Raw genomic sequence first — 18,967 nt, 5'->3', positions numbered from 1 at the left:
TACAGTAGAGCGTCGTTTATCCGAAGGTCGGTTATCTGAAACGTCGGTTATCCGAAGGAATTCCAGTCGACAAATTTAAATTTTCGCCAGTGCTGTGGCGCTGTAATCTTTGGCTATGTCTTCGGCTACTCAAATATTTTACGTTTTTGATACTAAATTAACTTCTGAAGTACAATTTTTTTATTGCTTTTATATTTTTCAATATATTTATTTTGTTTCTACAAAATAAAAAAATAATTTTTAACGATACAATAGTCTTCGTTAGGCTTAACATCAACGAAAATTCAACGCGAAGCGACACGCAACGGAAAAAAATTTCAACATGTAATAAATTAATAATTTTTTCGTACATAATTGGTTATCCGAAAAATAAGTTATCCGAACCACCCCAGTCCCCAATTGATTCGGATAAACAATGCTCTACTGTAGTTTAGTTAAGAAATGGCACCTAACATCTACCTCTAGTAGCAAATTACTTTGTATTCATTATTTAAATTAGTGGAATTATAGCTCGATTATTTAGGTTATCATTTGGTGATGTTTCTATACTTATCAGGCTTCATCATGTTTGTTATACTTATGTAAATTATTACTTCTAATGAGACAAATGGCAACATTTAGCAGATTCATAAACAGATGTGAATTGTAATCCATAAAATGTTAACAATTTAATCACATTTGGAAAGTAATTTATCAACACAAATGCAGTAATCAATACCTGAAGTCTATCCCTTGTCCAAAATGAATCATCTATACATATTTAGCCAAAAAATGTATATAGCACTTCTTGAACAAGTTATAGGCATCTGGTTAACTTTTAATAATACTGTAGACCCCCCTATAACACTTGATAATTCTGTGTTATATGAATTTCATGTTGTATGAGTCACTTAGATTTTACAAATATGTGTGCCATTCACAGCCCGGCACACGTATTTGTAAAATCTAAGTGACTTCTACAACATGAAATTCATATAACACAAAATTATCAACAGTGTTATAGGGGGTTTACTGTAACAGCATTTTTCAGTGCATTGTGTTTTCACAATGTTATTGATTTCTTAGGGTAACCATGTGTGATAGCCACCGGTAAAATTTAGTTCAACTCTTTGTTTGTGGTTGTGTGTAGCATGCTTGAACAATGAATGTAGGAATATCCTATTAGGGCCTTGAATGCCAAGTGTTTATATTGAATGGATCTACAGAGATTGCCAGTATAAAAAAGAAGAGTATTATGGTCTCTAATATATATTGGTAATGATGTGCCCATTCTTGAGATATATTTGCAGATCCAAAAAATATACCACAATGTCACTTTCCTGCTCTAACCCTAGGACAAGTCTATATTATTCATGTGTTGAAGGAATTGTTATATACAGTAAAACCTGTCTATGGCGACCACCCACGGTTCCTTCAAAAAGTGGTCTTTTAGACAGGTGGTCGTTTAATACAGGTAACTTATTATGTAAATTGAAAATTCCGTGCCAGAAATTTTTGCCCATTTTGACAGGTACCCGTCCAATGCAGGTGGTCGCCTAAGCAGTTTTCACTGTATATGGTTTTTTACATCACATAATGATAGTGTTGACATATCTAGTGCAGTTTTTTTTTATAATCTGAAACCATGTTGTGACTCTTCTTTGATTCAACTGGAGTCACATGTATTATATAATGAAATAAAATTATGTATTGATATTATTAACAACTTCTGTGTGTGAAATATAACACTGAGTACATTTCCATTAAGAGCAGTTCAGGCCAATTTCAATTTGTAACAAATAACTTACCTCAATTTCAGTTTTTATTATTGAAATTTAACTATTAAAAAATGTAAGATTAGTGATTGTAAGTAAAACACTTTCAAAATTATCAGGAGTCTTATTTTACTTTGAAAAATTACTACAAGATTTTCTTCTGTACAAACTTAATGAAACCTTTTTAAAATGTACTTTTCAGATTGTAAGAAAATTTTGTCACACAAAAAAATTATTTATTGATCCACTTGTGCAAAAATTTATGAGTCATTTATTTTTTATAAATTATTATGTATGACAATAAACCTAAAAGTTTGAATATACAAAAAATATTTTCAAAACCATTGCAATTTAAATAGCTTTATGACTATGACCTTACATAAAATATTCAAAATAGAAAAAAGAAATCTATTTCATTTACACATATTCTTTAATCTTAATTTTATTACTAAAGACAACAACAATTATAAGAAAAAAGTTGTTAAAAAATTTTCAGTACTTAACAGATGCATCTATTGTTCCTAGTTTTTTGAGAATATTTCAATATTACAATTATTTCTGCAAAGATAGTATAATTTTACAATCCATTAAAATTTTAACATGACCCATACTTTGAGAAATGCTGATCTAATGTATAGCACAATCTATTGATGGTAGGATGGAGCCTTCCTTAAATTATGAATCACTTCTACTGAAAAAACATATGTTCTTATAAACAATGATAAGTTTAAATGTTTTGAAATTTGTTCTATTCCACATTTTTGATATATGGCCAGAGAATGACCATTAAATAATAGTTGAAAATATTTTTTCAATAAAATAAAGTCAATTTGCTAGACTATCAAAGTATTTCTTTATTGAACTCTCTCCACTGCCCAGAGATAGTTAGGGAAGTGTTAAGAACTGGTTATCATCCTGAATGATTACAAGGTGATTTGCAGAAGCAGGACTGAATTCATGATGTTTTTAACTGACTATATTAACACACTGACACTAGCAGTAGTATGTCATAAGTATGGGTGGTCTTGGAATGGCAACACATTTTCTTTAGTAATGAATCTCTCTTCTAGGTGGGCACAAATCACCACCTTATCTGAGTATAGAGAAAGACTGGGATATGCCAAAATCCCAGCTTCACTGTTACATGCAATTCTGCCAACACTGGTATAGAGAACTCTCCTATGTGATCAGTTTCCATTAATAGCAATCATGTGCATTGACAGTGAGCACTGACTTCTAATTGATACAAGCAAAAGATTTTGTGTCCTCATGTTGCTTTTCATGGCACTTCTACAATGAATCATTTTTCAACAGAACAATGCCTGTCCACACATAACTCAGATTTCTCATGTGTGCATCCGTGATGTGGACATACTTTCTTGATCCAGTCAGGCTCCAGATTTATCATGTATACTTAATGTGTGGGACATGCTGGTATTAGCAACTTCAGCTAACAATCAGTATGCAGAATCTGGAGAGAGTTACAAAATCTTTGGGAAAATATATCACAAAACATCATAGAACATTTCTAACTCTGTATACCAGACCAATATCTTTGCATATATAGATGCCAGAGGGAGGTGCTATAAGATACTATCTAAAATATTAAACTGTACAGTTATTTCTAATTAAACAGCACATTTGTCATGATATTGTAATCAATTATTTCCATCTTTATCATTACATGCATAAAGTTTCATTCAATTCCAACACTTGCTTCTCAGTGTGCCAGTGTGCAAATTTTTTGTCAAAGAATGTTATCTGATTATTTAATACTTTAATTTTAATTTATTTCCAAAAAGTATTTCACATCTGTTCTGAAGGAATTTTCAAAATTTTGTTTTATTATTCAAGATTTTAAAATCTATTAGTATTCTAGTTATTTTGTATGCATTTTAATTTCTTGTATACTTGATGTATTTATTATTTGTAAAGGTGGCATTTCTTCTCTATATAGCTGTTTAATTTAATTTACCAGTGCAATTTAGGAGTCTATTTAACAGTCTAAAGAATTGTTATTAATATCTGTTTTGTCATTTAGATTGGGTTTCATGTAATTGTTGTTATTACATCTTTTTGTTTTTATTGTTGTCTATAATTGATATTATATGTCTTTCGAGTATACCCGATATACTGAGAAATAATATAATTCTTTTTTCAAATTTAGTATTTTTTGTTTTTGATATTTTTTCTATTTATAAACAATGTAATTATTATAATAATTAATTACTATATTAAAAACCTATAACTAATGTTGCTATCAAATGAAGTTATCATACATACGGAATTACTCATATTTTTTTGCTTTTGGAAACAAATTTCCAAAAGCAAAAAATAAATTTATAGCTTAAATTATAAGAATTATGTAATAAATCTGAAATTTGATAAATTATTAACTCAAAACTCAAACTTCAGATGAATAAATGATTCAATGTTGCATTGACAAAAATTTATTGAATCTTGTAATATTCCTTGTATAAAAAAATTAAATAAATAAAAAGTAAATAAAACTAAATTAAAACTTTTGTCTTCTTCTGTATAAGGAAAGTTTAGATTCATATTTTTTCCATTCAATGTTAGTAATTTATTTAAAAAACTTAACAATATTATTTTTGTTTAACGTTGATAACATTATTAGAAGATTTTTTAATAATAATAATCTAAATTTGTAAATTATTTATTAACATATTTTTATAGTAAATCAAAATTAGATAAATACCTCTACAGGTTTTCTCCGTAAAACAATAAAATTTTCTGCTCTCATCATCATGAACCTCATGAATTTGTGACAAAGAATTCGCTCAATTTCATCTGCTTGTTTGACAGCTATGCTGATACGAAGTGAATTAACAGAGCCTTCAATTAAAACCTTCTCCTTTTCATTTCTACTAATTACCACTGGTGTTAATAATAATTCTTTACTACTTCTGTAATATAAATATAGAAATATGAAACTTTTAAATATTTTGGATAAATTCTTTTAAAAATTATTTTTACCTCACTTCAACTTCTGGTTTATTATGTCTTTCAACTACTTGTGATGAGAAGTTCTCTAAACACATGGCTGCATTCAAGGTATGCCGAACTGCTGTTAAATATGGGCGAAGTGTTGCAGCCTAAACAAACAATTTGTGTAAAATTTATAAAAAAAATTAGCAATCTGGTGAAGTTTTGTCAGAATAATAATCCATATTAAGAATGACAAAAGAAATATTTATTGAATTTAAAAATATAATATTGAAATAAGACAAAAAAAGTGAATAAAAAATTAATTATGAAAGTTTGCATTGTACAGAATGAATTTCAGGTTTTAAATAGTAAACTTATTATTTACAACAAAATTCATTAAACCTTTGTTAAATAATTATTTTTGTACATATTTTTTCTGATCAATAGTTATTAGAAAAAATTATATACACATACAAATAACATTAAAAATAATCAGCTATTGCTAAAATTAAGCAATTTGCAGATTTATTTCAACATTACTTTTGATTAACATCATAATTAATCTGTGATTGCATGCCATAGTGGCAATTTTCAGCAGCTACTAGTTTTTTTTTTTGTAGGCATTTTTCACCAAATTGAGTTGTACTTCCATGTTCTTAATGTGTAAAAATTTCAGTTGTAAACTTTTTTCTGCTTACCACAGGCCTTCAAAAAAAACCACTATGGAAAATTGCCACCTTACACATGCAGTCATGTACAATTTTTCTTTATTGTCACATGATCACATGTAAAATGTGGCAATTTTCTGTCCTGATGTTATCAAAATGACATTGTAGAGGTCCCTCAAGATTGTCACAAAAGGTAGAGGTGTTGTCATGGATGTTTGTTGGCTATGCATGATGTAATGACGTATGGTCTGCAAGTTTCTACAACCTTGTAAGTTTGTCTCTGTAAGGTAGCCTGGGGCAATATGAGTGTCAACAATTTAAATGTTTTTGCAGTTTATCTTGTGCCCAAAAACTACAGAAAAATCATTTTCTGAGAAACACCAGACTCTGATCATTCCTTTCCAGCTGAACTTGTTTCACATTAGCCCATGATATCACAAAGTTTGAAGGGCTCCCCCATGGGAATCCAGTCAAGGGCACTGTTTTGTAAACTAACAATGTATGTTGTTGGAATTTGGCATGTGCAGAAAAGATACATTATAGGTTTTCTCAGAAATATCAAATTGAAGGAATGGCAATTACATGTGAAAAATAAGCAGCAAATCACTGCCTTATGGAAGTGATGCTACCAAAAAAAAAAAACTGCAAGCAATTGTTGATATAATACAGGCAGCTCCAGACTAAAGATATAATGTGTTCCTAAAATGTATATGAAAGTTAAATGTCCAAGATTTAAGCAATAGAGTTGCATTCTATAGAGAAGTCTACATTCAAAGTTAAAAGAAAAATGATAAAAACTCTTATTGTCAAAACTATAGATTAAACAGAAAACAGACAATATTTAATGTTCACAAATGACTATTTAAAACTGGCCAAAAGCACCAGTATGATGGCTCAAAATTTTTGCTCAGCAGCTGAAATTGTACAAGAGTCCAAATCCTGCAAACAAACAAAAAATGATTTAGGGCTAATTGCACAAGTTACTATGTAAACTATATAAAACCATTTATGGAATATAATCTTGTCACTAATTTAAAGAATAAGCTATGCTCATTGCTTGAGTTACTTTGACTCAGCAGATAGCTATCAGTGAGTTAGTCAAGAAACTTTTATTGTGCAGTTGTGTTAATGAGAGCAACAGTAAAGATGGAATAGAAAAACAAATGAGTAAGTGAAAGTGTGGAATAGATTGGAGTGTAGATAAAATGTATATTAGTAAATATGGCAGACACTATGCATAATATTTTAATAAAAGTACTTTAATGAAAAAAATTATGTTAAAGTGAGATTCATTTAACACTGACAATTAATGTAAAACTAGCTTTTTAAATCAAAACTGATTCTTGAAATTTAAAATTACTATACAGTGTTGTACGATCTCATGTTTCCAAAAGTATTCTACCAGGATTAGGATAAACTTTTGTTTAAATAATCTAAATAAAGAACATCCACATCGGAATCAGAAATTGTCAGCCATCTTGCTCTTTGCTAATCTACAGAATAAACGCACTGCAATCATTTTGTTTACATCCAGAATAAATAGGATGTAAACATAAAATGAACACACAAGTATAAAACTAAAATATCCACACAAGAAAACTTTAATGACTAACAAATGTTTTAAACCATATCCAATGGTCATCATCTGGTTTACATATTCAAGATACAATATAAACTGGAATGTACAAATTTTAAAACCGATGTAATCCATTAACTGATTAACTATATACAGTACAAACTTCTAATGCAAACTGAAAGCCATGTTATTTCAATTTAAAAATTCTCCGCCAAAAGGTGTTAGGTAGATGGTTGGCATGACTCTATTGTTAAAGAAAAAGTATGATGTACAGGGGCAAGTCACTACTAATTTGAAGTGGAGAGCATATATTTTAAATTAAATTAATTAAAAATTGCAGCCAGCATTGTGATGATGTCAAAATAAATAACTGTTCATTCTTTAATAGGAACAATTTATGAATAATGATGCAATCTGTTGTAAAAGACAAAATATAAACAGAGGTACTTTGTACTTTGAATGAGTAACTTTTTCAGAGTTTGAACACTAAATTCAAGAGAAATTTGACCCAGAGTTTGAATGATGTTTCTATGTTTGAACTGCATGCACAATGAAAAAATGTGCTCCTGCACAAATGCCATCTATTGTGTGCCCAGTTCATCAGCTCTTAGTATGAAAGCATTTCTTGCCTTGAGCTTCTTTTGCTTTACTTTTGGTGTGTTTATGTATATGTATATATATAAAACCCCTACCTATTAACCATGACATGAAAGAAGTTCATAGAAGCAACAAAGTCTAAGAGGAAGGTTCTAGTATCTACAATTGAGGTGAAAAAAAAACTTATGAAACATGAAAGTGGTTCACATGCTGTGGATCTGGAGGCCATGTTTTCGATGCTGAAGTTGACTGTGTGCAACTAGCAAATGCAGTTTTCATTTTACTATACAGTATTTATGTATTTTATTTATTGTTTTCATGTTTTAATTTATTACTTAGAGCATTTAATTGCTTTATTTTATCTTAAATCAGTGTATTTGCTATGTATTTAGTGTATTAAATTAAATTTCAATAATATTCAGTATTCTTTTATTGAAAAAGTGTAGTTTTAATTTTTTTATATTGACTGGTGAAAAAAGTGTAATATTTTCAAGTGCCAAGATGGGAAGCACTAGTAAAAATGGTATAGTCACCCATGGGAAGTAGTGGTATATCAATTAATACACAATGATTATTGTATCTAATGCTGACAATATCAAGACTCTACATACATATAATGTCAAGCCAATGTAGTAATCCTTAAGTTTATTAGTCTTTCATTTGCTAAAACTACAATAGAGAATTGGATTACAAATTTATCTCCTAGATAACATACATTTTAATGCTTAGATAGTTGGCCACAAATGGACAATGAAAATGGCCATAAATGATTATACATAAGCTCAGGATTATTTTAACTGAGTAATTTATTCTCATAATTGAAAATTAAGGCAATATAAAAATAAAAGGAATGAAAAGGATTTAAATAGGAAAAAGGACTAAAAAATAAATTACTCAATAGCCATAAATATAATTCATCACACAAAATGTTTTGAAACTCCAGTGATACGTGTTTACAAAACAGTGAACATTTTCGATCCTATTTGCTAAGAAGTTCATTTGCTATACCATAAATAGTTCATCAATTTTCATTTGTGGTCTCTTACTAATCTAAAAACTTGGTTGTTATAGTATTTAGGTACAGTACCTACCTACTTGTCTGTTTAGTAAAGATTAGTTAGTTATTTGCTTAATCTTTACTAAACCATCTCCTCAAATTTACAAAAATAAAAGGTATCTGTTATACAGATATCCGTGGTCTATATCTGTTATACAGTTATACTACTACTAGCATGATGAATTAAGAATAATTCAAGTAAAACTAATCCTATATAATACAATTTGTTAATTACAGTTAATTAAGTATGGGACATACTGTATTACAAAGAAATGCAGTTGTTATGCTCAAATTAAATGCTTTGCAATTTTAGGTCTGTGGGAATGACACGTTTGTCTGTTTTAAGTTTTGATAAAGAAATTGCTGTGATCAAAGTAAATAAGGATATGGAATTTATTGAAAAGTTATTCAACCTGCCTCACATATTTCAATATTACTTATCTGCAATTATAAAAAAAAAATGTAAAAGAATTGTTTGAATAAAAGTAACATTGCTTTATAAAAAGCTGAAAGTAGATTTGTGAATTACTGAAATTTTAGAAGTAATAATGAAATTAGTAATAAACCTAAGCACTGTAATAAACGGGAATATACACCATTCCCTTAATAGACGATAGATGGCAAAGACAACTAATTTACATAGGGTCCACTAAGCGTCCGTTAGCCACCAGAATAAAGGAACATAAAGCAGACATCACCCACAACAAATATACGACAGCCTATGCAACAAACCCAGACATAACCCCGATTTTTAATGAGGCACGGGTCATCCGCACCACTCGTCATCATGAACATCTAAGAACTTTGGAAGCGATGAAAATTTACAAAGCAAATCGCAAACTAACCTGCATCAATCTTAAAGAAGAAATGAATCTCTCAACAGCGTGGGAGTATTTATTAGATGATGAATCGTAATTTAGTATACAATACACCAGATTATTATGGGATGCGCACATCGTATATCCACTAGTTAAAATTATTTTTAGAAACAGCATGTGATTATAAAATACACGAGATTATTATAAGATGTGCACAACATATCTCCACGAATATAAATTATAATTCGGAAAGGCACGTGATTACCTTCCTTATTTGAACTTCTAGTAACAGAGCACATTCTTATTTAAAAATATTCAAATTAAGAATCACTGTAATATCTTTTTGAAAGTGCCTTTTTTATATACAGTATGACAAATAATACTCACAGCTTAAACTGAGTAACTTTTTATTCACATGCTGAGCAGACAATCATCAACTTCACTGTACCTTCTTTCCAATCTTTAACTTTGAAACTTTTTTAACTTGATTTCTACTGGAAACTTGTGAAAGTGAATTTTCTGTTCATTATAATAATCTCTCTGTTTATATTTACACTGGGACAAAGAGCAATATTGAACCATTGTTTTAATACAGTAATACCTCAAACTTACGCGATAGGTGGAACCGAGCGGTAACCGCGTAAGTCGAATTCGCATAAGTCGGGGTATAATTTCGCATATAAATACATACAAATAATTTTTAATTGGGACCAGAGACTAAAGAAAACAATAATTTAGAAAAAAATGTTATAATTTTAACATTGTTTCCATCTCAGCGATAATACTGTGACGTTTATGAATGATGCTCGAATTTAAAGATTGAGCATTTTTCACAGCTTTGAGAGTTTTTTCTTTGCCTTATATAATTGTTCTGACCGACAATTCCGGTAGATCAAACTTCTTTGCCAATTCACAAATTTTCATGTTTGTATCGAAGTCTTTAATAATGGGTATGTTCGTAAAGTCAAACGAGTTAAACGCGTTAGTAACGAATCGTTCGAAAAGTCTAACGAAATAGGAATAACGATGACTTCATTCTCGCTTAACTCATTCAACTTTATGAACATACCCAATGTTAACTTTACATTCCAAAGATAAAGTTTTTCTTTTCTTGTTTGATGCAGAAGAATTAGTTCTACTTCGTTTGGATGACATAGTAGAGTCTCTCGAGTCTCTGTAGATATAACAAACACAGAAATAAATAACACAAAATAAATTGTAGCTATGTGTGGATTCCGCATGACACATACGAACATGTAAGCTGAACAATACAGTAGTGTGGGGGGAGTGAGTAATCAAGAGTTGCGTGGCACTCAAACAAAAGACGAATCGACGAGATTTGAAAATCGCATAACTCCGGGTTTGCATAAGTCAGGGTATTACTGTACAAAGTTAAAAGATATCTATATGCATTATCCTGAATTCATAGCCATGTTATTTACATTTCACTAGCACCACCACAAAATGTGGTGGCAGCCAATGTGAAAAGGAAGAGAATACCATTCCCAGAATTTTTTTTGTTTGTTTCAATGGCATTGTATGTATTCTACTAAAGTTGAAAAACTTCCTGATATCCAAATTACTGATAAGTGAATAATTTTTAGGCACACATTGTATTCAGATAACAGAATATAGCTATGTATCAAATGCAGCTGAATGCAGAAAAAAGTCCTTTCATAATTTGATATAGCCTTGACAGAATTTAAACATTCCTAATTATATGACTCACTTTATACATTAAATTTTTAAATTAAATATTAAAGAGAAAAAAAATTAATTAAATAAATAATCAAATAAAGTAATTAAACAGAATAGTTATTTAAGATAGAATTCTTAAGACTGATGTGAAATCTTTTGGAGTTATAATTAAAAAATCAACAAAATAGTGAAAAAAATACTAGCAAGAAAGGAAATTACAATGACATAGAAATGATTAATCAATTAATATCAGGTAAATATCCCAAATAGTCAACAGTCATTTTAAACTGACAAATTAGGTCTATGATATTTCAAATTAAAGAAAAATGAAGAATTTCTAAGGGCATGTCCACACATTTGCAATTCACCAAATGCCGAATATTTGCATTCCACCAAACTATTACTGAACTGTTTGTCACTTGACAAACAAACAAACAACTATTTGCCAAGCTGCAACAAACTGATGGTTGGCAAATGTCTCTCCGCAATCTAGAAAGTGGACAATTCTCAAACAATAATTTGTGTTGCTGCTTTTATAGTTATGAGTAGTTCATATCTATTAATGGAAAAAAACCTAAAAGAAGAAGATGGGATCACTTCACCAATGCAGAAAAATGTGAACATAGAAAAGAAAAAAAATTTTTTTTTTAAACAAAATAATAAAACCATATTTCAAAAATAGATGGGATCACTTCACCAATGCAGAAAAATGTGAACATAGAAAAGAAAAAAAATTTTTTTTTTAAACAAAATAATAAAACCATATTTCAAAAATAGATGGGATCACTTCACCAATGTAGAAAAATGTGAACATGGAAAAGAAAAAAATTTTTTTAAAAAACAAAATAATAAAACCATATTTCAAAAATAACTAGAAGAAACTACATAAAAAAAAATATTTAAACCATAAACCAGAGCAAAAAAAAATAAACTAAATTCAAAATAAAAGACTAGATCTAGTTTAAAAAAGATTAAAATGACCAATACTGATGACCAAAAACAAGAAAATATATAAATATGAGCAATGTGTGGATAGACAACACAAATACATGAAGGCAAATATTCATCTCCTTTGATTCATCACAATTTACTGACAAGAACTGAGAAACATCAAATACTGAACATCACAAGTAAACCATCACCACTACTTGGTGTTTACTAAATGTTTGCTTGGCATTTGGCAAATAATGAATAAGTTACAGAAACAGTTCTTTTAAAAATGATATTTTAAAAGAACTGTGAGAATACTTATATATATATATATAATTATCTTTTTTATTTTCAAAAACATTTAATATGCAAATAAAGAACTAAGAGCATTGAAAAAATGTTTGATTTTTCTGAAGATATGCATATGAATTTCCTTATTTTTGAAGTTTATCTAAAAGTATTTTTTAAATTTCTAATTTTAATAATCTAATTTAAAATTTAATTTAAATTTTAAATTAGATTATTCAGTTATTGATATTTCAATGACCTTCCTTTGGAAAATTTAGCTATCCATATATCAGTTTGTTCTATTTGCTGTTATGTTTTTTGTCCTTATGCTGCATAATTCTAAAGAGTTTTCTGCTGTATATTGCCCAATTTATTTGCGAAGTAGATAATTTTTCATATTTCGACTTCTCTCATATCAAAAAAGACAGTAAGGACTTACATGCCTTTCTTTGCACTTGAAGAGGAGGTTAAGTGGACCAGGAAGTCTGATAATTTTCAATTATAATTACAAAAGTTAGAAAAAAATCTAGCAATAAGTTTCTTAACTTTCCTAGCAACATTTAAAATTGTGTGTTGCACCATCTGTTGATATTTTATTATTAAAAACTTTTCATATTTTTAATTATTATAAAATGGCAAAAAGCTTAATTTTGAGGACAGGGATGGGTTTTAAAAAATATTGTAAATTCTAATAACATGTAAAATTGTCATTAAGTCTAACCTACTGGAGATACACACAATCCCCTTTATCTCCCCCTTGACCTTTAACCACCAAAGTTTAATAGCATCAATCCTTCTAATAAACAAACCTCCCTGCAAAATTTCAGAAATTTTTGACAAAATGCACAGGAGTTATTAAGCTTGAAAGAGGATGAACAAAAGTGTGATACTCACACACACTAACATCCATACATACAGAAATTACTCCCAAAATTTGTTTGAATTTCTCAACATTTCAAGGTCCTGAGTCCAAAAATGTAAAATTCTGGGGGATCATTTTTGACTGATTGCCATATTTCCCTCTGTTATATATATATAACAGCCAGAAAAGTAAAAGGCAAAAAGCTCATTTTTTGGGGGATATTAGGAGAGTGTTTTAAAAAACTGTAAATGCCAACATTTGTAGGTGTTTAAAAAAAGGCATCCAACATGTATGTGTACAGTCATACGAATGCATAATCAGTAATGCCAACAAGTAAAATTTTCATTAAGTCTGAGTCCACTCAAGATGTGATTTCTACCCTTCTATCCTCTTGACTTTATAATCTCCAAAATGTAATAGCTTCAATGCCACATATACAGAAGTATTCCTGCCATATTTCAAAACTTTTTGGCCATAGGGTCCTGATTTAAAGCAAAATACACATACATGGAAGTTTGTTCCGATTTTTTTGTTTTTGGATGTTTGGATACATTAAAACATCAAAAAACACAAAAACTAGAAGGGTCAAAATTTGACCAATTATAATACTTAAAGTCCCTCTGTTACTTTAACAGCCAATAAAATAAAATTTATGTATTCATAATTCTTATTGTTTTAATGAGTTTTTGCTGTGTTCAGAGCAATCATGAGCAACTCACAACCCACAAGGTCCTCCTAATATGAGGCTCTGGGCTTTGCAATGTAATTCTATCTTCCTGTTTTCTGTTTTGTGCCATAATTAAACAGATATTCATGATAAACAGCATTCAAACTAAACTTAACTGGTGAAAATTGATAAGAATAAATAACAACTCCAATTTTTGATTAAAGCCGGACAATCTATCAAATTATTGGATTCTAACGATTCGATTAGATACAAAGTAATCTGTCTAGAGGTAGTTGGTTAAGCCACCATCTCAGGATAATTTTAATTTAGAATTTCTGGAAGAAAAGATTCATGAAAAATTATCATGAGATGACAACTTAACCAACTACCTCTAGATAAACTACTTCCTATCAAATTATTAGCCTTATTATAGCATAATAATTCAACAGATTGTCTGGCTTTATATTAGAATAAACTACACATAACAAAGTTAGTTCTCATATCATTAGCATATATTATTTCAGTATACTGGCAGTTATGGAGTATTTGTTGGTTCTCAGCAGGCTTAAAGCCTGCAACTCCATAAAAAAAAATGTATGCAGCCCGTCAGAAACCCATGAAGTTCCCTTGTGGCCCTCATCCAAAAAAAGTTTCTCATCATTAGTTTAGAGCAGTGGTTCCCAAAGTGGGTACTACCATCCCCATGGACAGTAAGTAAATCCAGGAGAGCAAAAAGCAAGGAGGAGGCAGAGGAATACTGGAAACAGAGTAATAAATGGTGCCATAGGCAAAGGTTGGGATCACTGACAACCTTTCCCTTTTCTCTGTTAAAACGGTAGGAAAAAACATTGTTTAATGGGATTTCCAGATGTTGAGAACAATGTTTTGTAAGGACACAACGTGTGAGGTTCATATAAGTTTTCCTAAGAATATTTCCAAGCCTTTCTCACACATGGGAAAATGGATTAGGAGGCCTTGGGATATAGTTGGGGGTTTATGGAACTTTATGGAACCATGAGGGCAGTGGCTTAAAAAAGTTTGGGAATCACTAGTTTAGAAGATATGCTTTCTTGCAATATGTTCTACATAGTGTATGTATAGAAATTAAAAATAAAATATCTATTGAAAGTATTCATCCAAATAAATAGTATTTAGAAAACTAGAATATCATATTATAAGATGTTTTAAGCTAGCTTTGGGCCAGATTTTAACAAGTCAATAATGTTAAAGCCTAGAATTATTTATTGTATTACTTGTTACTTTTAAACCAGCTTTGTCAAGACTTAACAGATTAAAAAAATTGTTTTCAAGATGCCTTTTAACAATTTAAATGTTAAGTTGTGAAAATGCCATCATCTGTTTAAAAAATTAAAAATATACTTCTCAAATTTTAGTTACATAACTATAGTTCCAAGAAAAAGATTTTATGATTGAGTCATTTCTTTTATCATAAAAATTTGATCAATCACCATCTAAACTCGGGTCATCTTCCATTAGCCTGAACTTATTACGTGACCATAAAATCTTTAACACTGAAAATATTAGTAGTTCTTTATCTACATATACAGGTAACCCCCGTATAACACAGCACTTCTATAGCACGGATTTGCTCTAACACGGTTCGAGAATTGGTACCATCCCCCGTATAACACGGTACTTTTATAGCACGGATTCACTCTAACACGGTTCGAGAATTGGTACCATCCCCCGTATAACACGATACTTTTATAGCACGGATTCACTCTGACACGGTTCGAGAAATGGGTAAAACCCTCGTACAACATGAAATGTAATAAATTTTTAAATACTTAAGTACTAATAGTTCACGAAAATTATTATTTTCGTGAACTATTAGTACTTCAGTGTGTAAATTTTCTTTTCTCGTCTCCATACACATGGTCCTTCGCGAAAATTGTTTCAATTTTGCCAGATCTCGACGCTTCTGCTTCTGGTGTTGCCAGATGTTTTTCCCTTATTCCATAAGTGCTTAGCACCATATAAGGAAATTTATAAAGATCTTTTAACTAGAAGCAAGCAATCTAAAATTACATACACTTTTTGCAAAAGGTAAAGCATGAATCTGAAAATAATGCAGAAAAATGCTCAGAGGATAACGATAACTTGCCAAAAATAAAATGCTCTCGATTAATAGTGCTTTTAGTGATGACAAAGAAAACATTGTTTATATTAATATGTATCACTTAAGAAAATTTTAATAACGATATTTATCTTAATTATGAAAATATAGTAGCATGTTTTTTAATTTTTGGAACCAAACCCTCCTTTTCGTACTAGTTCTTTGTTTCGTATAACACGGCAATTTTTTGGAACGTAACTACCGTGTTATACGGGGGTTACCTGTACATTTGTGTTTATGTAATGCAAACTTGAAAAACATACTTCAAATCTATACTAATATTATAAAGAGGTAAAGTTTGTAAGTTTGGATATAGAAAGTAATCTCTGAAACTACTCATCCGATTTCAAAAATTCTTTCACCAATATTTAGAATGGAACTTCAGGGTGGACATAGGATTATATTATTCCGTTAAACATTCATATAAATTAAAAGATATCATCTAGGATTAAGGCTTTTATGTCCAACAGATGACGCTAACTCCATGAGTACGACGACCTAAGTTTGCTTTTCTGTGAGGATGAACTAAAGCAGATCATCTTCTATCTATCTATATAAATAAAAATGTAATGTTCGTTTGTTCCTACCGATTCCTTTGAAATTTTGACACAACATTGCATTCGAATACGCATGTGTTTTTATATAATATACATGTTAAAATTCCCCCCACTGGGAGGAGATGGACAGGATTAAGACTTATTGTGAAGAACTTGGCTTCTATTTATACTATTTTAGATGTGGTTTTTTTTAATAGGGTACATCAAGAGAATATACACTAAAAAGGGATTTTTCGGAAAATTTCCCCACGAGGAAGTGTTATACATTTATAATAGATACATTTTGAGCCATAACAACGCGTGGTGGGGTCTGCTAGTATAAAATATACAAAATAATTTTTTAAAGAGGTGGGCCAGGTACTTATTAAGAATAAACACTGAATGATATCCAAAATAATTTTTAAAAATTTATCAACTTATTGGCATTTATATAACTGAAAAAGTTTTTTTTTTAAATTTCTAAAATATATTTTTTCCTTATTAACAAATAATAATATGAAAGTGGAACAATTATATTATGCATCCTACAATCTCTTCTCTGTATCTAATAATTACATGCATTAATTTCCAATCATTTTATTCCGGTATTTATTTGAATTTATTTTCTTCGTAATATTATATTCTTAGCATAAGTTTCTATTTTGGTTTACTCAGAATATCAATCAAAGATTGCTTCAGCAATCTTTTACAGCAATGCTATTTAAGACACTAAGTGGCCTAATATACTGCAGCATTTAGATTTAATTTAAAAATATTTTTCAAGAACATAGCTTAATATATGGCAAATAAAGAATGTATCCATAAAAAAAAAAATCTTTCTTTTTTAGTTAAAACTTTCCAATAAGATGCTACTTTGTTACCAAACTTGGTAACAAAGTAGCATTAAAACAGTAAGCAAACATAATTCAAAATGATCTCTCAACTGCACTTATCAACTGGCCCAAAGCTATTGTTTTAATAGAGTTTTGCTTCATTAAAAAAACAGGAAAACAAGATTGTAGTTAAATAATTGACACTTAAATGCAATTACCAGTACATAAACACAAATTTACTGCTTGAACATTTTCGGCTGTCGACAGTGTCAATTATTTAGTTATACACTTTCGCTTTATAAGTGTGCTGTTTTTTGAAGATTGTAGTTTACGAGAAACAGCATTTTATGTTCCAAAAGCACAAACTGGCTTATTTTATTCGTCGACGGTAATACAATTGTACATTTTAGTTTTTACCAGCCGTAATGGTTCAAATTTTTAAAAACTCAACAATACCACCTTTTAGGAGTAATAGTATTTATGAAATTCTTTTGACATCATTAATGGCAGGTGTGGAAGAAAAGTAATCAATTAAGCTTTTCATTAATGTTTTATAGTGCTGTATATTGTGTATAATATTAATTGAAGATTAAAACAGAGCAATGTAAATTTGAAATGTCATATTAATTTGGAAAAATCTAGCTATAGTTTTAAATCAATTTCCTCCAAAAAATAATACACGAGTTCTATTGAGCTTTATATGGTCACCACTCATTAAATGAAGTGATTTATGAAACAAAATCACTTCCTTCCATGACGTTTTTACCAAAGATTAACGATGATTTCACCTAAATTTAATCTGTACAATTGAACCAATACATATAAATACCATTACTCTGATCATTTTCACGAGTTTTATCGGTTATACATCAAATTTTTAATGCAATATTATATAAAGTATCGAATAAAAGTAAATAATAGACATTTACCATATTTAACAGTAAAGAACACTCCCTTGTTACTCGCCTCTTCTGATTAATCCACAAAGATCGCCATCTGTCGTTAACAAATGTCAAACTTTGAAAAATATATATATAATTTATTTTTTTATATATTTTTTATGTGTTAATATTTCAAGTAATATTATTAACTTAAAACTAAATAATTATAAAATAAAATTTTATTTATTAAAAAATCATTTTAACGATAAGGAACCAAAATGTTTAATAGGCGCTCGATTTAACGGACTCCGATTTAATTAATAGATAAAAACAATTCTTAACAATGTAAATTCGTCTCTGTAATCCAAAACACACGCTTTGGTAGACGTATCTCACAGCAATTTCTGGTTAGCAAATTTAACTTTTATTTTTCATTGAACTACAAATATATTTCGGGTTGGTATAATATACTCCAACCCCTCTTCAGTGCTAGTTCAAATAAACAAAAAGTGTTAAAACATGACTATGTTATATTACATTAAATGAAACAAACCAAAAAACACTAAAAACACTTACATTTTTTCATTAAGTACACAACAAAAATTGTTTCTTATTTTGCTTTTTCACAAATTAGGAGGTAGGAGGGTAGACCGTTTACAAACATCAATTTATGTTTTAACTTAAATACTATGCATACCATATTAATATGTAAAATA

At 29.5% G+C, this 18,967-nt stretch overlaps 1 protein-coding gene across 1 annotated transcript; it reads right to left on the bottom strand.

Annotated features, from left to right (window-relative positions):
• Window positions 1-4,461: 4,461 nt before the first annotated feature.
• LOC111628115 (actin-related protein 2/3 complex subunit 4-like) lies at window positions 4,462-18,407 on the bottom strand. Its single transcript, XM_023371841.1, has 3 exons — window positions 18,300-18,407; window positions 4,752-4,870; window positions 4,462-4,681 (listed from the first exon to the last, which is right to left on the bottom strand). The coding sequence occupies exons 1-3, from the start codon at window positions 18,300-18,302 to the stop codon at window positions 4,462-4,464; spliced, it is 342 nt and encodes a 113-aa protein (XP_023227609.1). The 5' UTR covers window positions 18,303-18,407.
• Window positions 18,408-18,967: the final 560 nt, after the last annotated feature.

Source organism: Centruroides sculpturatus, unplaced genomic scaffold (assembly GCF_000671375.1).
Source record: "Centruroides sculpturatus isolate CEXI.00-Female unplaced genomic scaffold, Cexi_2.0 scaffold430, whole genome shotgun sequence".
NCBI classification, from domain to species: Eukaryota; Metazoa; Arthropoda; class Arachnida; order Scorpiones; family Buthidae; genus Centruroides; species Centruroides sculpturatus.
Note: the sequence above shows the minus strand (reverse complement) of the source record. Positions and strands in the feature narration are given on the sequence as shown.